Here is a 22,046-nt window from a genome sequence, read left to right as displayed (position 1 = left end):
GGGGACTATCGAACTTTCGTTTCTTATGACTGTTTATTTGATGTTTCTACTGGAATCATCACAGGATATTTCATCTTGTTGATTCCAGCTAAAGAGGAATCGTTGATTGATTGATATTTGATCAAAAAGTGGATTCACTTGGGCTCTACTAAGCTTTGGTGACTTACACTGGAGAAACTACTCTCCACATAATTTTACGTTCTTTTGTACAACATTTAATCTCATTTCTTATTCAAATATACCTCCGAGCTATCATAAATGCTACATCAATATCCTTCATTATTCTTTTAGGTGGAGTATATCCTTAACCTTCAATATTTTGGAATGCACATGCCCCTAGAATAAACGTAGGGGCATGTATCATAATTTTAATGATCTACTCAAATTTAATTTAATGTTTACCCACAACCGAAATCAAAAGAGAAAGTTACAGTAAGACAATCAAAACTGTCAACTAACTCTTTTCTTAAACATTTCCAAAAGAAGAAGAGGAATTTTTTTTTCCAGAAATTCGTAATCTAAATGCCAAAACTAAAACATACAATTACCCAATATCAAATAAAATACTAAAAATAACACAAATACAAGGATATAACTATTTTAGTAAATTTGACTGTAAATCAGGATATTATCACCTAAAACTAGAAGAAGAATCTAAACAACTAACAGCATTTGCTGTACCACAAGGATTTTATGAATGGAATGTTTTACCATTTGGATATTCTTGTTCTTCATCTTCTTCAACAAAACTCCTTTATAGAATTTTTCGATTAATTTGGCTGAAATCATATACAAAGATATGCTTTTGAATGTATGATGAGATTGGAAAAATATGATGGAACTCAAATTTCTTAATTCAATTCCACCAAGTCTCAGTCTCTCCACACAATTAATCCATCAGAAAATAGCTTCTAACTTTCCATACATTTTGGTATAGCATATCCAGTTTTTTATGCCTCTAGGAACACAAACAAACCCACATGATTGGGCAGATACTAAAGAATGAAGCAGGCTACAAGTTGTTTTGTGCTGATTACACACACCTCTAAATTAGCTCTAATTAAAACTTTCTTATGGACTGTATCAAATGAATAGGGGTCAAATAGTATGAATTAGGGGTACCCTTTAGGACTATCTAAGAGTGCGTAGTTTTCTTAAGGGTACCACCCAAACTGATAACACCACTTATTTTGAAACAGAAAGCGATTTTTCTAACAAAATACTCCTAACGTCCACTTCTATTTGCCATATTCATTTTTCAAAATTCAATACGACTTATTTTCAAAGTCAAATTAAATTACATTGATTCAATTTTTTAATCAAAAATTTTTTATATTTAAAAACTATATGAAAATACTATACGTTGCAACTTTCTACATATCAATGAGATGAAAAAAACATATTATAATATAATTAAAAGTTTATAATTTGACTCTAAAAATGAAAAGCATGACAACTAATAGTGGACGGAGGGAGTAGTACCAAACATCCAATAATAGTACTACAGGGATGGTGTTGACAAGACCAAAAAAATAGTGCACTTCATTTCTTGTGGTTGGGGGAGAGGGCGACTAGTAATAAAACTATAGGGTTTTCATTGACAAATAAATAGTCTAAAAATATTACACATTTGAGTCAATTTTCGACTAAGTTGTGTATGCCAAAAAAAATTGTACAGCAGAGAAACTGTGAATTTTGAAATCAGAATAATTTATATAAGCTTCTTCTTTTCAAAGAAAGTCTTCAAGTGCCACATTTGCAAACCTGCCACAGACAAGCATATAAGAATTGATAGACCAGTCATCCAAGCCAATTTATAGCTGGTATCTCTGTTCAGTTCTTGCATTTCTTCTTCCCTGTGACACGTCAACGTATTGAAACTCATTAAATAATAACAGTGTAGATGATTCATGAGTTTTGGATGAATAACAAATAGGTGAGATTTTAACACACCTTTCTCGGAGATAAAACATCTCATCGTGGACGCCTTGAACAATCTCAAGCATATGCTTTAGTTCTAATTCCATTGCCTAGTAAGAGCAGAGATGAAAAGTCATTACGTAGTCTAAATCAACTTCAGGTAATGCAATGATCAAAAACTACATGTAACAAGATTGATGTGCCTCGACTCAAATTTTGGAATATGACAAATTACAATTCTGCCAGCAATGTTTTGATAATAGAGGATTAACGTAACTAAAAGCAAGAAAACCGACAAAACAAGCTTTAAGAGATGACACGTGCACGACTTCAATTGAGTTTTCATTTGTAGTTGTTCGGGAAAAGATGGATGGAATGAAGTTATCAACATACTTGAATCGTAAAAAGGTTGAAGAAAGTAACAAAAGAATGCTTTTAGTGAATGATGACACTTCACCTGAAACACAGAGATAACTTTATGCACTGGTATTGCTAACTAAAAAATCAATAGATTTCAGAACCTTGTGTTTGAGGAGCTTAAGATTTTTTTCAATTACTCCACCAGCCGGTAGAAAGCTCACTATTCAGGAGTTAACTGCACACTGAGCCATAGAACTCTAAGCAAAATGATATAGCCCCGTTGTGCATGATAAAACAGTTAGGTACCTAGTGGTACGCAAGGAATAGCTTAGCAAAGAGGGCCCTGCATATCTAACCAAGATTGTGGAAGTTCGAGTCAGCAAGAGAAAAGAGTTGAAGAAGGTGTTGGATCTTGGACGGGATGTTTGGAGGGATGTAATTTGCCATATGAACCAAAAAAAACAAAAGAAAAGAACAATGTACCAAGTTAATAATTCAATTTGAGAACAATGATGTTCCTTTTCTTTTGTTTCTATTTGCTGTTAATGAGTTATTTTAAGAAAGCCTAGTCTTAAACAATGGAGTATGCTTGGAGTACTTCTTCAATGATGCATAAGAGTTTAGAGTTGCTTGATGAAAGGTTGATGCACAAGTTGCAAGCTGTAGTTGTTTTCCTAAAATACTTTACCCTACGCACTAAAGGACCAAATATACCCCTTAAAGACACCAAACTCTTTTAGACAATCCACTCTATCTTATACACTGCATTACAAATGGAGTACAATTTCTTTTATTTTAAGAAAATACTAATTCTGAGTTTCTTCTAATATTTGGTCTTAAAAACTCAAAGAATGCTAACTATAAAGAATGAGTGAAATGCTAAGAATTTTAATCTCAAGTATGCTTCAAGCAAGGAATGGATAAGGGGTTTCAAAGTGAATTTTAAGTCTGCTCTGCTGACAGTATGCAAATTCCCCACCTCCAATATACTGATGATACATTGATTTTTTGTGAAACTGAAAAGGAACAAGTCAGAATGCTAAAGGTTATCTTATTCTATTTGAAAAAGGTTTTGGGCTACACAAATTGGGGAAAGATTTTAAGTAAGAATGGCTGAAGGTGTCCTTTCACAGTGATGCAGGAACAATCCATAAGCCCCTAAAACAATTTTTTCCTAATATTTACAACCTGTGTCAACAACAGAAGGGCTACTGTGGGAGAGCCATGGACAGAACAAGGGTGGAACCTCACTTTTAGGAGATTATTGAATGATTGGGAACTGGAAAACATCACTGCTTTCTTTAGTTCAGTGGTACAGCGTAATGGGACTTCCTCAAAAGAAGACAACATGCTTTAGAGTTTAGACAAGAGGCAACAAAGGGAAATTCTCAGTGAGTCAGCTTATAGGATACAACAACAACATACCAAGTGTATCCCACAGGTGGGGTTTGGGGAGAGTAGTGTGTATGCAAACCTTATTCCTGCCTTGGGAGGTAGATAGAGATGTTGTTCCCTGACAATCAAAATAAGAATTAGGTTGGTTGTTGGCTGTGGAAGCTGATATGGAAAGTGAATGCCTTACAAAGTATGCTGCTTTGCTTCGTTTAGTTACTGGTTAAAAAGTCAATCCTAACATAGGAGAATCTATCTAGAAGGGTTTATCAACTATGCTCAAGATGCTATCTTTGTGGCAGCAAGCAAAGACAATCCACCATCTCTTTTTACACTACAAATGGGCTGACAAACTGTGGAAAATTTTGCTCAACCTCAGGGGCATCTGATGGGCTATGCCAGAGACTGTATCTATAGTCAGATAGAATAGGGAAGACAAAGAGAAATGGAGGATTATCCCAGCTTGCATCTGGTGGACAATATGGAAAGAAAGAAATCAGAGATGCTTTGAAGATAAAGGAAGCTCCATCGAGAAGTTTAAAATGAATTGTCTAGTCCTGCTTTATTTTTGGTGTAAACTAGAACATATAGCAGAGACAAAATATTTTTGATACTTTAGATTACATTTAGAGAGGTATCAGGAACCATCTTGTAACTTTGGGCTTGACCACAACTTGTGCAGTCAATTCTATTTATAGAACTTGCTATCATTATCAGAATTATTGGAAATTTTCCAAGAACAAGAAAGTACTTCGCGTTTTGAAGTACACAATTCACATACTGAGATGAACTAAATTAAGCAACAGCCCATGGACACTGATGTCTTTGAAACTTCAATTGAGTTTACTAAGAAATTAGAACAGGCAACCCCAGTTTTGTTTTCTGATAAGTAAATGGTCGTGACATGGTCTAATCTAAGTATATCTCTTTGACGGAAGAATACAGCTATTAAAATAACAATTGTTAGGTCACCAACTATCTCTAGGTGATGATCTCTATATTTTTAACTCATTTCCTCTTTTTAGTGAAAAAGTTTTAATTACTCCCCAAAAGAATGACACATTTCAATATTTTTAGTAACAATTCAACTTAAAACCTCCATTTTAACCTCAATGAGATGATTTATAGCCACACAATATCTGTAGTTTGTTTTAGACCACAAAATTCAAGCCTTTCATTCTTAAAATCCGTGCCCAATCAAAACCATCACATAAACTGGGATGGAGAAGTAATAAACCTTTGGTCAATCACATTCTTGATATCTATGTTGTACAGTTCTGTAAAGTATATTTTAAGCCTATTTTCTGTTGGCAGAGAAGAAAATTAGCAACAATACACCACATAGATATCGCCCATCTGCCTCACAACGTCACTAGCAGTAGTATTCTCAGGGATGTGGCAGAGTATGATTCGTCCAGGTATTAATCCAATGTCATTGAAATTAACCAACCCATATGAATTGCTCCGACTCACCCATATAATTAAATCTGAATATCCGATTATGAACCCCCACCCTGATTCCTTTCTATTCCTCCAATATAATTGTCTTTTAACTAGGATTCTGCAATCAGTTAAGAAAATGAACGTTTGGCCCTTCTCCGTGAAAAGAATCACAAATTTTTAACAGCACAAAACAGCCCCCAAATCTGATACCTTACTGATCAAAGAAGAAAGGACCCAGACCTTCTAACCCAATCATTTTGTTCTTTTCTTCTTTGAAAATATGGGCTCTCAAAAGGTTGAAAGTATCAAAGGATCAAGTGCGTTAAAAGACGCAATCCTAACCGTTTCTCAAACTAAACAAGATGCTTCTATCAAACAAGACAACGTTAAAAGTTCAGGAAGATTTAGAAATTTTCACTTAACAGTTTATTCAACATTATGAAATATATCATGCATGCAACACTAAATGCTATAAAATAGTCATTAATTTTCTCAAAACCAGAAGGAGGCACACACATTCAAGAAAACTAAATTTTACATGAATACATGCCACAGGGGTCAACAGATGTCAATTGCCATCATTTATCTAGACAAAATAGATAGACAGATCCTGAAAAATATGAATTGAGCTACACAGGTACGCATATTAAAAGAAAAGTAAGTGCTTACCTCAACAGAAGCTTTCTTGGCAACATTTGTCCAATCTTTAGCTGCAACGCCACTTTTCCAGTCAAAATCAATAGTCAACTTAACCGGAGGCTTGTGAACAGCAGCAGTAAAGCAAGTGTGATAGTCTGCACCTTCGGCAGTCTCAAAAGAAAAATGCCCCTCATGAACATTCTCCGCGTAGTGATGGGTATGGCTATTCCCTTGTGCAGACGTTACCTAAAGCACAAAACACCAGAAGAAATCCAGATAATCAAAGATATATCGGAGAACAAGACAAATTTTCAAACTTGGAGCATATGAAACCATCAGACCAACTGCGCCAGGACTAATAATACATTATTGGCATAAGATCGATCTGAATTCAACCGAACTAATACAGGATTCATATGGCAGATCCAAACTAACTTGGGATTGAAGCATAGTTAACAGAGTGATCAAATAACTAAAGTATCAACATTCCTCTGTTGATACATTACAAATACATAAAACAAAAAACCAAACAGAACTTAATCAACCAGGTTAAAGATTTTGGCAGTTGACTCCAGAATATTTGTCCAACCATAATACCCAAATGAAGCTTAACAAAACCTACCATATCCCCATCAATGCATCTATCACCCAAAGGTATAAAACTTGTACTAGTCTAAAAATGAGATTCTTATATCAAGAACTACACAAAAAAAAAAAAAACTTAAAATCTCTTATATTGTTTTATAATCTTTAATCTAATAATACTATTATCATTTTTCAAACCCTATATTTATGTAACTTAAAAGCTAATAAAATAAAAACACAAAAATTCAGAACCCATCAGCATCAAATCCGGGTTCTGACGTACGATCACCATAAAAAGAACTAGTTTTTTCCACTGACGTATAAAGCTTCAATTAAGTAAACCCAGTTGCTAATTTGCAAAATAAACATAAACCCATTTGTAACCTAGCTCATATAAATCTGGGCAAAACAAAAAAAAAGTGGCTTTACCCTGACGGTGACTTTGTGTGTATCAGGCAAAGGATAACCTTCATTTGTATTAACGATGTGATATTTGCCAACAGTCATGGAATGACCCTTGATTTCTTCAGCTATGCATTTTGTATGACCAGATTCAAGTTCAAATCTTAGAGATTCAATTTGGGTCAAAAAAAATCCCAAAATTACAAGAAGAAATAGGGTTTTACTTCTCCAAATCATCATTTTCCAGTTGAATTGAACCAAAACAAGAACAAAGGACAAAATTTAGGGAAAAAAAATTTGCTAGATTGAAGGAGAGCTGAAGTTGAAAGAGGGCTTTGTTTTAGGGATGAAGACAGGAGGAAGATATATAGAAGAAAGTCAAAATAGTGGGATTTTGTATTTCTATGATCTAAACTTCCCAATTTTCAATTTTTCCACTTTTTAATAGAGTTGAATCTTATTTAATTAAGAAGTGGTAATAACATGATGTGACTACAACTACTTTTATTTTATTTTTATTCAATATACATATACTAGAGGATGATGATTTAGTAATTAATAAAAGTAATTATAATTGGATTAATTTAAATAAAATTTGTTGAATTATAATTTAACTAATTTAAATAATATTTGTAAAATTATAATTCAATTGATTCAAATAGGATTTATTGTAGTTCAATAATTCCGAGTTCAGGCTAACGATTTGATGAGTTCTCGATCTTTCATGAAGGGTTCGAATTTCAACAGTTAATATCAAGAAAAGACAATTTTTTCATGTTTCATACTTAATATTAATTACTTATTCCTCAAATTATTTTTCAAGACTTAATAATAAACACCAATTATTACAAATAGTGTGGTAATTAAATAATTATGTTAATCATTATTTTTTTAATAAATGTATCAAACTCAAATAGAATAAGTAAAAGTAAAAAAAATGAAAGTATTACAAAATCTTAAAAATAAATTAGTAAAAGTATTATTTTTACTTATGAATTAGATCCATGTATTGTGCATAAACGATTTGGTGGATCTCCTAATATAATGCATGTGGAATAAAAAAAATATATACTAAATACTAATCATGAAATGACAAAATATTATCTAAAAATAAAAAATAATAACAAGCACAAAAATGGTAATAACTAATCATGAAATGACAAAACATTACCTAAAAATAAAAATAATACCAAGCACACATGTTGATACCACAAACTTAACTCACTCTTTTATAATAGTAGAAATAGAATAATAAGAAGAAAAAGTACTATATGCATTATACTTTATTATGCTAGCGTTTGGCCATAGACATTCAAATATTTTTGGCAAATATTATTTGGATGAAAATTTGGGTGAAATTTTACCATGTGTTTGGTCATAGAATTTGAGAAACATATTTCATTTTTTTAAGAAATATGATTTATACCCATAAGTTTTTAAAACTATCAAACTAACCATAAATTTGTATTACATAGCACAATAGAAATCTCACGTAACAAGATTTATGACTTTCGCAACAAATCAACAAGAATCATTACAGCAAATATTCGTATAGTGAAAAGGTCTTGGTACAAATCATGACAATGAAAATACAACTAATATAAATTCGGGAAAAAAAAGAGAAGAAAACAAAAGGAAATAAATATTGCAATCACTAAAGAACCTATACTTTCTCATCTGAAAGAGTTCAACCTATTCTTTAATATAATCTTCCCATATTTTATGAACAATCTCTTCTCAATGAGCTTGCATTTTCGAATCAGACGATCGAGAAGATGAAGCGATGTTGTTACCCTGAGCCAGTAGTTCGTCACTTTCATCAACAACCATATCATCATTTTCATATTCATTGAATATTCCATCACTACTTTGGTGTTCACGTAAAAAATTATGCAATACAGCGCAAACAATTACTATTTTCACTTGCATGTCACATTCATAGTTGTTCATGCCTTGTCTTAGTATTCTGAATCTACTTTTCCACGCACCAAAAGTTCTTTCAATTACATTGCGCAGAGAAGCATTTCTATAGTTAAATAGCTCTTTTCCTGTCACGACCCAAAACGAGCCGTGAGTGGCACCCACACTTATTCTCCTAGGTTAGTGAACCAACAAATCTAAACTCCAACATATTCCAATAGTTCAACTATAAATAATATAAATAATGCGCAAGCTCCAAAAACTCATTAACGGAAACAATTAAATAAACTTCTAAAGCTTAATACTTATTATTCCCAAAATCTGAAAGTCATCACACCAAGAACATCTATCCTCGAATTTCTAAATCTAAGAGTATTTAAGAGGCTAAAAATAGTAAAAAGATGGTCCATGTCGGAACTTCAAGACATCACGACGTGAAGAAGGAAATCCAACACGAGCTAGGAATAATAGCTCACCCTGAAATCTGATGTGCTGAAGACTGGCTAGAGTTGAGGACTAGTCGAAGTCGATGGTACGCTTGCTGCACTCCACAAATAACAAGGAAGAAAATTACAAGTTAGGGTCAGTACAAGGAACACGTACTGAGTAGGTATCATCGGTCAACTCAAAATAAAAAACAATATATACTGAATAATAATATAAAATCAACCATAATACTTAACAGGTGACAATCAACAAGTATAAGAACCATTGACAACAACACCAAGTACACCTATGAGGACTCAAGCCTCCACACCATACTCATTTTGGGAATTAGGTTCTTTGAGTTTGAGTATATTAACATAATTCAAGATTCATTCTCTTTATCATTATCGTGTCGGAACGTGACACTCCGATCCCCTATTACTACCGTGTCGGAACGTGACACCCGATCCCCTAATACTACCGTGTCGAAATGTGACACCTGATCCCCTAATACTACCGTGTCGGAACGTGACACCCGATCCCCTAATACTACCGTGTCGGAACGTGACACCCGATCCCCTAATACTACCGTGTCGGAACGTGACACCCGATCCATTTATCTCATTGTCTTAGTTCATCAAGCCTTCTTTATGTCAAGGCGCCATCTTAATAGAGAGGATTTAAGATTGAAGATTCAACAGTCTCATCATTCTGACCACCACAATTACACAATAACAACATACAAACACACAATCAAGCATATAGAAGACTTTACAATACCACCCAATACATATCGATCGCTATTTAGAGTTTATCTATCACATAGAAATAAAAACCATAACCTACCTTCACCGAAGAATCGTGATCAAGCAAGCTACCTTCCCAATGCCTTTGCTTTCCTCTTCGTTCTCTCTTTCTCGCTCGTTCTCCCTCTCTGTTCTTTTTATTTTTCTTCTCCGAATTCTTTTTCTTTTACCCTAATTATCATATAATCAATTATAAAAGATGATAAAAGTAACCCACTATTTATTCCCTTATTATCTTCTTTAACCCCCAAGTAAATAAATTAATAAACTTGCCCCACTAATTCCATAATTATAATCATGAATAGTCCAAAACACCCCTTTAAAACTTTTAGCAGAAATCTGACCCAGTCGGGGTTACGCAGCTGCAGGTCCGTCACAAAGTTCAGAGAGTTAAATTCAGTACTGAAGCTTGTGATGGTCCATCGTATCTACGACGGCCTGTTCTGCAGGTCCGTCACAAAGTTCAAAGAGTTGATCCCAGTACCCAGATTTCAGAGTTGAAGTGTTTTGGAACGAAGACCCTTGACGGACCGTCGTGCCTATGACGGCTCGTCCTACCTGTCGTCGAGGGTAATGAGGAGAGCAGCAGAAGAATTTATACAAGTGTGGGACGACGGAGTCCATCACGGTCCGCCGTGACCATGACGGTCCGTCGTGTGATCCGCCGACCCAGTCAGTTTTTATCAAAAATAGTTCTACTGCTCGAACTGGCTAAACAGGTCGTTACATTTCCATTCTTAGGCTCTCTTTCACTTCCTCGGTAGTCCTGAAAATGATAGCGCATTCCAATGAATGAAGCTAAAAGTCCTCTTGTGTTCCGTAGACCAACATCAACAACGTAATATTTATCTACCAAAATAAAATAAATGCAATTCATGTTTTATTTAGTAGCTAGTTCATTAAGACTAACTGTAACAAAGGAATGTATGAAATCAAAAGAATGCATGTAGAAGGGAGCTAATCGAATTGGTTGGTGTCAATAAATATATAATTTTTGTAAAATAAAAAGTTAAGGGTAAAAATTGAATTTCTAAAACTTTCCAAATAATGAAATTTGGCCCAAATACTAGTTTTTTCTAGTATTTGGGAATTTGGAAAATTTGCCAAATAATAAAAAAGTGTATGGACAAACAAAATTTGCCAAGTTTTTCCCCAAGTTTTACTTGCAAAATTTATGGCCAAACGGGCCCTATTAGTAAAATGGTATGTCTAAGTGATCAGGTTACGTGTCCTTGTCGTTGTACGCTTAAAACTCCTTTTATATGAATTTTAGTTGTTGTGTTGAATTTTCACGTTCCGAAGGTTTGATTTCTTACCTAATAATCTCACTCACGTTAAAGCTAGAAAAGGATAAAAATATCATCAATACTAAGGTTTCATTGGTTTACGTGTTATTAGCAAACATTAACATTCTTATTTACTTTTTTTCTCGAGTCTTGTATTGTTTTTCAATTACTATTCTACTTACAAGAAGTCTTTATCAAAAGACGTCATTGGATTCAAGTAATTCAGGCTATATTTATTGATATTTTTAGTTAATTACTTTTGATATATACTATATTCTCAAGTCTTGTATTGTTTTTCAAGTACTAATCTAATTAGCAGAAGTCTTTATCAAAAGACCTCATTGGTTTTAAGTTATCCAGGATATATTTATTGATATTCTTATTTAATAACTTTTGATATATTACTATATTACTATTCATTGGTTCATTCTATTGTAAAATAGATCAACTCAATTCATATGCCTTTAAAATCATGTAATAAATTCAATTCTACTTAAATAAAGACAATCAGATTGACACCCACCTAAGGCTAAGGCGATTGTGATATTATTTTAATTCTACTTATTCTTTATTGACAATTTTATATTTGTGAAATCAAGGGTTGATTGAGATAATGGATAACACTAGAAAATATTTTGGGACATTCCCGTCAATCATGTGGTGGATGCAATAATTAGAGAAACTCGAATTGTAAATGATCACGATACTTTGCTATAAGTGTCTCCTTGTTTTGGAAGGACTCTCACCTTGATTGATAATTCACAAAACATTGAATTTGATTTGTTTAAAATTATGCAATGTTGGAAAATGAATAGATCGTGATAATGAATACAAAATAAAGAAAACACATTACCTAATTTAGAGATGCAACAAGAGGAGTTACCTAACAATACTAAAATAGAGAATCATAGTGACAATTATCTAAAAATAACAATTCAACAGAACTCATGAAGTTATAACCAGCCAGTAGAATTGAAAAAAAAGAAGAATTCAATGCTCGAATAGATTATTTTTTTTAGAAACTCAATCAATCTTGAAAGATTCAAACCATAGGCGATTCTATTAAGGCTCGTGGGAGTGTCATGCCACCCACGAGCTTCAACGAAAACTTTATATGTATATAAGTATTTTTATACAACATCTTTGTAAATAATAACTGTGCCACCCATTGAACTAAAGTATTCTTTAGTGCAGTGGCAGACTGTCTACTTTGCAAAGTCTAGGTCACAAGATTGATTCCATCTGCAACGTTTTGTTTTAACTTTTTCCAACTGTAGGGTAGCCTTGCAGCGTTTCTCCTTTAAACTACCACACACATTCTCTTTTTCTATTCTTTTACTTATCAACTTATGATTAATTATTAATCAATAATTAATTTTCAATTAATTTAATTTAACTCTTTGAATTTTCTTTTATATGATTAAATATATATTTTAAAAAAAATTCTTCACCGTTGAAACCTCCTTTAGAACAAAAACAAATTGTCATTAATTAAAGCTTCAGCCTTCCGTCCGTCGTCCAATCCTGCTCTCCCATTCTGTCACAAAACGAATAATTCTATATGAACCTAAAAATAATTTAATCGATGAGTCTACTGAGTATTAGAGAAGAATTCAAAATTTAAAGATTTTGATGCACCAATACTATCTTAATTTAGGTAGTTAACAAAACTTTTACCATAATTAACGAATAATGTAGTATTTGATTGGTAACTAATGACTCAAATATGATTTATAAGCTAACTTAAAACAAAAATAATGAAATAAGACTAAACCGTATATCCCAAAAAAGACTTCTTTTTGTTCAACAATGGTGAATGTATAAATGAGGAAGAAGACTTTCATTAGGTAAAATTGACATTTGTTGTCTAGTTTGAAAACAGCACGCGCGTAAAATGTGTGTATCACAACACTTTGGACCAAAAAGTCACATGGGTGATAGGTCAAAATAAGGGTTTGAAATATTAAGATTTGACGGGTTCAAGTTCAATTGGCAAAAGATTAAGTAAAAGGGTCAATTAGACCATTTCGTCTTAAAAAAATTGAAAGCTATAACCGTAAATAAGAGAAAACAACATGGAGACAGAGATCTAGAGCAGTTTGGCTTAAACACAGAAATAAAAATTACAAGCTTCTTCCACAAAATAACAAATGCATACAAAAGAGTCAACACTATTTATAAGATTAAAGTAAGGGAGGAGTTAGTGATTGAACCTACTTAAATATAATAGGAGATCATAGAGTACCACTACAACAAATTCTATTATTAGGGAGAAATAATTTCTTCATTAATAAATCATATTTCGTCAATAAAAATCTTGTGTGACAAAAAATAATTTGTCACTCAGTCGTCACTAAATTTGTGTCTCTAAAAGTATTCAAAGACGATTTAGTGCTTCGCCACTAAAAATATTATATTAACTACAAAAAGAGAAATCGTCCCCAAATGCTTAAACATTTGCGACAAATTTATTTATCGTAAAAAGTATATTTTTTGTAGTTAATAGTGAGCTTTGTCACTAAAAAGGTTATTACTACCGACAAAATTATATCGTTGCTAATTATTTTACTTCAATATATGACGAAATCAATTGTCTCTAAAGTTGTATGTATTTCGTAGTTAAACAAAATCTAATTTTGTCACTAATGACAATATTTTATATACAAAAAATTATTTTGTTCTTAAATTTATATATAATAAAATTAATCATTATAAAAATGGTTCACACACACACACAACCTTAAGGTTGGAAGTGAAGAGTGTTTATCATCCAACTCTCTCTTGTCGTTCATTTTTGTTTTATTCTATATTTCATTCACTTCTTTCAAATTTAACTTTTGTAGAAACAATATATTATATGAATATATACTCATACAAAAATGAAGAAATTTACCACCCACAATTCATTTAAATGTAGATTATATTTTATTAAATTGTCTATTTTTTTAAATATCTTTAAATACATATTCAGTACGATTTTTTTATTTTATTTATTTATTTTTGTAAATTTTAAAAATTATTCAGTACAATGATAAATTTATTTAAAATTAAACATTTGATTTTATTAAAAAATGATTAATTGGTTAAAGTTCAACATCGATACCAATAACTATAGTACTTCATCATAATATATTTGAAATCCTCGTTAGTTCATTTTTTTTATTTGTGTTTTTATTTTTTAGCTTATTTCAATTTTCACATTGATGGGAAAAGTTAATAGATTTTCATGAAATATATTGCACCTTTGCAAAAGTCTAAGTTTATAAGTCGATTTTATCTCTATATAGTTACTCTACGTACGTATGTGGAATTATATTAAATATGGACATATTTATAGAAAGAAGCAAATAGATCGACTTAATCTATGTAGTTTACCAATTACAAATCAATAGACATGCACAAAAATTAGCACAAAGACTTGACAAATTATTCTTTTTATCGTGTTTATCAATGAAAGTGTATCAAATAATAAAAACAGTAGTGCTAAACCAACAAATATTAGTGATTTAATGATAGAACAGTGCCCAATCACAATACTTATAACTCGAATTGTATTTTTTAAATGATGCATTTTATAATTGCGTAATTTAAGAAAATTGATGTATTGAACTTTTTCGTTTATACAAAATCGACCGAATTTATTGGTTTTAATATTTTTACTTGTCAATTATAACAGATGGACTTTGTCTACTTCTTATGAAACATTTGTATTATTCTTTTTGTAAGTTGTCACTTGTAATTATGAATAATTGTAGCAAAAAGAATTGTATTTAGCTATGATTTTTTTCCGTAGCAAATAGTTTAATTATTCACTACAAATTTTAAGTTATCGCCATTTAACACCTTACATATTTTGTGACAATCTTTTTGTTGACACTAAATCATAGATTGATTAGAGACAATAAAATATTTGTCACCACTTATTTATATTATTAGTGACGAAATACAATGTCATAATTAAATATAAATTTTTATAGCTAAAATTTATAATATTTAGTTACGAACTCTAATTTGTCGATATTGTAACAACATATTTTTTATATTAAATTTTCTTGTGTCCAGAATTTAATAAATTATAAGCCAAAAAATATTTTGTCATGAATTAGCTACATTATTAGTGACAAATAATGTGTTACGGATAACTTTAAATTTGTGACTAACACTACTTAACAAATGACACCAATTAATTTTTTGGTGGGAAACTTTATTGGACAAAACTTTACTATATATTTTTTATGTTTCGTCACTAAAGTATGTATCTCATATATTTAAGCACGAAAAGTAAATTTTGTCACTAAAAGCGAATAATTAGTGACGAATTTGATGTCGTAGTTTCTCATGAATTACATACACTATTAGTGACGAAATAATGTGTCACCGATAATTTTAAATTCGTGACTAACACTACTTAACAAAATGGCGCCAAATAATTTTTTTTAGGAAACTTTAGTGGATAAAAATTTGCTACAAATTCTTTTGTTTTGTCACTAAAAGTATGTTCTCATATATTAAAGCACGAAAAGTAAATTTTGTTACTAAAAACGAATAATTAGTGACGAATTTGATGTCGTAGCTATTAATCTCGTAGTTATATATCATATTTGTTGTAGTAATACTTTGAGAAGTTATATGCTGAAATGAGGTTTGGAGGCCAAACTTAGAAATGAGAGACTGTCCTTTGATTGATAAAAATGACAATAACCAACCGATGTTCCCCTTGGAATCATAGAAAAAAGCATCAAAGCATATTCTGGGGACAAATGTGCTGGCCCAGATGGCTTCTCCATGGACTTTTTTGGCTAGTGTTGGATAGTCATCAAAAAAAAAGTGGTGGCAACAACTCAAAACTTCTTTGAGAAAAGGGTTGTTGAGAAGAGTATAAATTCTACATTATGGTTTTGATACCCAATAAGACAAGGGTTATGGAACTAGATGACTTTAGACCAATAAGCCTAGTACGAGGAGTGTACAAGATAATTGTAAAACGAGTCGACAAAAGAAAGTGATACATAATCTAGCGGATGGAAAACAAATAATATTTATCAAGAATAGGTAGATCATGGATGCAATATTTATAGCTAATGAATGTGTTGACTCCAGGGATAGAGATAAATAATCATGGATCTTATGTAAACTGGATATCCCGAAGGCATATGATTATTCCAATTGAAATTTATGACAAATATGTTGTAGAGGATGAGATTTAGGTCAAAATGGCTAAAATGGATTAGACAATGCATAAGCTTACTGAAATGCTCTATTCTAATCAATAGAAGCCCATGTGGCTTATTCTCATCATTTATCGCTTTTTCTGTTTATCTTTGCCATTGAAGGGCTAAACAACTTATTTGAGACTGCAAAAGTCAAGGGTTGGATCAGAGGTTCCCAAATGGGGAATAATACAAGAAACAATCTACATTACCCATCGACACAGTATGTAGATGACACTCATAGTATTTTACGATGCAGTGGAGGAGCAAATGCTGATTTTGAGGGTCATTTTTAATATGTTCTACATTTCTTCGAGTCTGCATCTACTGGAGCAACATTGTCATATATATAGTCAACTCAATGATAAATATCGAAGACTTATAAGCTAACAATCTAGGATGAAAAGTGGGTACATCACTAACAACTTACTTGAATATGCCTTCAGCGGCTAAGAGCAAGTTTTAAAAAAATGGAGTGCAGTAATTGAAAAGTGTGAAAAGAATCTTGCAAGCTGAAAGTGTCAGTATTTATCTTCAAGTGGCAGATTACTTGTAACGATTCGAAAAATGATAGGTTGAACTAGAGCTTAACATATATTTTTATAAGCAGAAAAGGGTCGAAATTACCCTTGAACTATGCGAAATAAATCACTTATACCCTCAGTTACATTTTAGGATAAAAAATGCCCCTTCTGTTATCTTATGAGACCACAATTATGCTTAAAACTTAAAAGAAGTGATATGACAAGCCACATGACACAAATTCCGCCACATAGGCTTGCCAAATATCCACTAAAAAATTTTACCCAATTAATAGTTAATCCTAACCCATTTTTGCTAACCCAGTTCACTCAAATTAATAGAGAGACATCATCTTACCTAAATTGTTTTCACTGTTCAATTCACCATACATAAGAGAATTTTTTTAAGAACATTTTTGCATCCTAGCTTTCAAACTAGGCATTGTCTGAAATTTGCTTGACAGTACTCTGGAGCTCCAATAATTTTCAAACCAGTTAAAGAAATCGATCATAACTTTTGGATGTCATCAACTAAACCAACATCAGAATCAAAATGAATTACAACTTTCAACACAGGACTGGATGATCTCAACTAAATAAGTTTAAGCATAGTTCAATGGATTATCAAAAGCATGATATCAATTTCTTCACTTGAAATGCATTAAGGCTGTAAACTTTGAAATTCATAGATGGAAATATAAACTTCACCATCTTTCTCAGGTCTTGAAAATCCTTATTCTCCGAAGCCACAAAAATGAAAATAAATATTTTTTTGGGCAAGATGAATGCTTGAAAACAGAGTGAATTGCTGCCACTAAACCTGTAAAATATTTGACATCAACAGTCATGGATATGTATCAATTTTGGGTCACAAATGAACAAACTCAAATTTAAAATTGGATATTCTTGACTATTACGATACTCCTGAGATTCTTGCAGCAAAGATGTATCAAATTTTGGTCGATTTCTTGCGGCAAAAATGCAGTACTTCTGTTTATTTGAATGCAAAGACGTTCTTCAAGAAATTCTTCTCCATGTGGTAAATTGAATAGTGAAAACATTGAGGTGAAAAGGATGATGTTTCCTCCTAATTTGAGTGGGTTGGGTTTAGCAAAAATGGGGTAGGGTTAAATTATTATTTGGGTCAAAAAATTTAGTGAGTATCCTAGTTGGCAAGCATATGTGGCAAATTAGTGCCATGTGGCTTGCCAAATCACTTCTGTTAAGTCTTAAGGGTAATTGTGATCTATTAAAATAACGGTAGGGGCAATTTTTATCCTAAAATTTAACTGAGGGTATAAGTGGTCTATTTCGCATAGTCCAAGGGCAATTTTGTCCCTTTTACCTTTTATAAGTTTATATATAAATTGAAAATATAAAAAGATCCAAAAAAATTTGGTTAAGTCCATACGTGGAATGACGTTTTTGTAAATATTATTTTTAAGTTAAATTAAAATGTGGGTATATTTTATAGTATTTATAAATAACTATATAAGGTATTTTATATTCAAATATTCCCAAAATAAATCACTTTCACAAAGACCCACTTCAAATCAAAAAGTTCATTTCCTCCAATATTTCTCTCTCTAAACTCAAAGAAGAAGAAGTCATAGAAGCTTGGATTTGGGGATTTCAGAAGAGTTTCTTCATCAATTTTCTTCAATGTTTCTTAATAAAGGTATGGTGGTCCTTCATCCTCGATCAATCTTTATTTCAAGGAGTCCAATCAAAAAGAATTTCAAAATCTTTCAAAGATCAAAATCCGATTTTCTAATTTAAACATGGGTTCAATGCTAAAACATTTTTAAAGCATTTATATTGATGAATTAAGGTTTAATTGATAATTATAAGTTGATTTTTATATTGAATTTCTTAAAGAACCCATGATTTTTCCCAAACTCTTTTATTTTGGAAATTGGTTAGTTATGGATTTATAATGGATAGTAATTGCTTGTATGAAGTTCTTTATAAAGTCATGACATTAATTATATCTTATTGTGGTGAATTATTGATGTATTGGTGAGATGAATTGATTATGTGGATGATGAATGATGTCAATTGTCTTGCCTCTTGTAGTATCTCGAATCTATGGGTTGAGATTGATCTTTAATGATATAAAATTATGATAGATTGATGTGTGATCCACTTATGGTGGAGGTGTTTAGTTAGTGAATATGAATGGATAGATCCACTTATGGTGGATGAGCTTACATTATGATATATGTTGAATTGTATCTAGTGCTATCGCGGAAGGGTTATACCTACATGATTTGCAATATGATTATATGAGTATATACATGCAATGAATGAATTAACTGATTCAATTACGATTATGTACATTTCTAGTATAATGAATGTGGATGTGTTGAGTTGCACGGTCTATAAATAATATATGAAGATTATGCATAATTATGATAGTATGTACATGTTTATGAACACTTTGAGAGGGAAGTGTCTACGATGATAATGTTGTTGTTGTTTTGTCATAGTAGGGATATTTAAACACACACTCCATGTATAAATATAATTATGATGTATTCATGGTGTCGATTGAAAGTACAGTTCTCATATGCACCTTTATGCATTATGAAATATGAAATTTACATGTCTATGATGATCCTATTGTATTGATTGAAAGATAGTTCTCATGAAAACACTATGAATGTATGTAAAAGGATTTCTCACATGTATATTAGAATTCTAAAGATGAAATGTAGTTCTCACCTTATTGAATCAGCGAGTTATGTTATGAATTGTATTGAATGAAGGCCAAAGTATTCCTTTACACGTGTAGATACAATCTAAAGACTGCTAATGTATAAGTTCGGGATTAATGCTTAGCAGCGAGGGAATATGACAAATGACGTAGAAACTCTCCCACTAGTTAGGCTGGGTCTTCTACATATTCTCTCATGAGATGGAAACTCTCCCGCTAGTAATTAGGTCGCGATTCTAAAAGAAATCTACTTATCCCATAACTATGTGTCCGCATAGGTATTAGCTAGTGAATCCATACTAAAGCTAAAAATGTTAGTTCTAATTTAGGCAAGTAGGATGCCTTTTTTTGGTGTGGGGTCATATGACACCAGATTTCATGTAGCACATGGTCTGTGTCGGTTAAGACTATATTCCCTCTAATGAACAAGAATATGAATTATGAATGCGAAAGTGAGTTATATGTTATGGTTCCTCAAATGGTTTACTTGGTATGACTGGTAGTATGGGATGTCATTCATACATTGCACAAGTGAACTTTGAGAGTAGTCATTGTGTGTTCCTCTTATGTTTATGTAGTATGAATATGCATTATGTTATGTACTATGAATATGCATTATGTTTATGCACTATGAATATGCATTATGTTATGTGCTATGAACATGAAGCATGTCTCCTATGAATATGATGAAGTATGTTTATGAATTATGAACATGAACATGATTATGAATGTCTCTTTACAATGTGTATGATAGGTATGATCATGGTAGTCCAAAGATGATACTTAGGACCTTATGTACACATAGCACAAGTGCAATCTAGGATTACTTATGTGATTTTGTTATTATGTCTTATGAGTATGCTATTAAGGATGTTGACATAATGTCTAATGAATGATGGAACTCTTAATAAAGTTAATATAGAATGTTGACTTATGTAATTTATGTAATAATGTATGTCTTTCTTGGGTTGTATTACGAGTTACTTCCTTGTGTATACTTAATGATTATGAACGTGCCTAGTCTAGGGTGACTTTAAGAAATACTAAGAGTGAGTAGTATTATGTTATGCTACTCATACATTGCACAAGTATGATTTAGAATTGTCCTTAGGGGATGGTCTTAATGTGTTTATGTGAAGAATGTAATGCTTATTATTCTTATGAATATGTACTGTCCAAAGCTTGTATGTTGAATATGTCCTAATGTGAAGATATGATTAGTATGTTGATTTGTTTTAGAGATTATGCCTAATATGCTCTTAATTATGAAGTTTTACCAAAATGACATATGCATGACTTTCAAACGAAATGTCCCTTTCTAAGCATGTTTTTGCATGGTCATCATACTTAGTACTTAATTATGCTAACCCATATTTCTTCTACTTTTTACTACAAGTGTAGATTTCGGCAAGAGATAGAGTTCTCTAGATTCAAGGGCTTGGGAAGAGTTCTCCAAGACCAAGTGTATGTCCTCATGATGCGGGGACAAGTATTTAGAAGTTTCTTGTATTTAATTCATAATAGGTTATGTCTAGTTTTGTTTAAGTCTTTTGATTGTGAAGGGTCGTGACCCTATCTTTAGGTTCCGTGTCTTGGTTAGATGGCCATGTGAGATGTTGGCTTCCGCTATGATTTTGAATGTCGTGTTCTTGAAGTGAAGGGTTTTTAAATGAAAAGTTTTAATTCCTAGCCATTTTTTACTTATGGTCGAACATTATGAATGCTGTGAAGCTTGTATAAGACCTATTTGAGGTCGAGTACGCCATGTTACGACTAAGGGGTGCTCTCCGATAGTGACACTAACTCCACTAAATAGTATCTTTGATGCGCTTTCCTCATACATGATGTCATTGTTCACTATATCAGCCAAGGTAACCAAAATATTGGATGCAATTAGGGGTGGGCATTCGGTATTTCGGTTCGGTTCGGTTTTTTTTTTTCGGTTTTCGGTTTTTTAAAATTACGTACCGAATACCGAACCAAAATATTTCGGTTCGGTTCGGTTTTTGTTAATTCGGTTCGATTTTTATTAATTTGGTTCGGTTTTTTATTTCAGTTTTTTAATGGGCCTGTTTAGTGGGCTTTTTAAAATTTTAAATTTTACAATTTTTTGTTTGATTTTTCAACTTAATGGGCTAAAAAGTAAAAATAGACAATAAATCAAAGGAGTGCATTACTAATTTACTACCAAATTTCAATATATCAATTATCAATGATTCAAATCTTCAATATGTCATTAGGCATTAACACCGCAAATTTTAAATTCACAATGACACTAAAACAAAAGTTGCATTGTAGTCTTTGTAGATTTGTAGTTAATAACTTAATGTCTTCACAAATACAACATATTAAGAATCTAACAAGTAACAATAAAGTCTCTCATTAACTCATAATAAACAATAATAAGCAACAAACAATGT

At 31.9% G+C, this 22,046-nt stretch overlaps 1 protein-coding gene and 1 long non-coding RNA gene across 2 annotated transcripts; one reads left to right on the top strand and one right to left on the bottom strand.

Moving 5' to 3' along the window:
- Nucleotides 1-1,575: 1,575 nt before the first annotated feature.
- On the bottom strand, nucleotides 1,576-7,187 carry LOC101246078 (transmembrane emp24 domain-containing protein p24delta9). Its single transcript, XM_004228324.5, has 4 exons — nucleotides 6,769-7,187; nucleotides 5,785-6,000; nucleotides 1,954-2,030; nucleotides 1,576-1,856 (listed from the first exon to the last, which is right to left on the bottom strand). Exons 1-4 carry the CDS (start codon nucleotides 6,979-6,981, stop codon nucleotides 1,712-1,714), a joined length of 651 nt encoding a protein of 216 aa, XP_004228372.1. The 5' UTR covers nucleotides 6,982-7,187; the 3' UTR covers nucleotides 1,576-1,711.
- Nucleotides 7,188-18,429: 11,242 nt separating this feature from the next.
- On the top strand, nucleotides 18,430-21,319 carry LOC101246555 (uncharacterized). Its single transcript, XR_182293.5, has 2 exons — nucleotides 18,430-18,588; nucleotides 21,028-21,319. It is a non-coding gene; the product is annotated as an uncharacterized lncRNA (long non-coding RNA).
- The last annotated feature ends 727 nt before the right edge of the window (nucleotides 21,320-22,046 follow it).

The sequence above is a fragment of the Solanum lycopersicum genome, chromosome 1, assembly GCF_036512215.1.
Source record: "Solanum lycopersicum chromosome 1, SLM_r2.1".
NCBI classification, from domain to species: Eukaryota; Viridiplantae; Streptophyta; class Magnoliopsida; order Solanales; family Solanaceae; genus Solanum; species Solanum lycopersicum.
Note: the sequence above shows the minus strand (reverse complement) of the source record. Positions and strands in the feature narration are given on the sequence as shown.

What these genes read in the sequence shown, in the direction of transcription:
- LOC101246078 (XM_004228324.5), bottom strand. Translation starts at nt 6,981, where the DNA reads ATGATGATTTGGAGAAGTAAAACCCTATTTCTTCTTGTAATTTTGGGA. An exon ending in CCAAGAAAGCTTCTGTTGAG is followed by an intron (nt 2,031 to 5,784) that starts GTAAGCACTTAC and finishes TGCTCTTACTAG; the next exon opens with GCAATGGAATTAGAACTAAA. An exon ending in ATGTTTTATCTCCGAGAAAG is followed by an intron (nt 1,857 to 1,953) that starts GTGTGTTAAAAT and finishes GACGTGTCACAG; the next exon opens with GGAAGAAGAAATGCAAGAAC.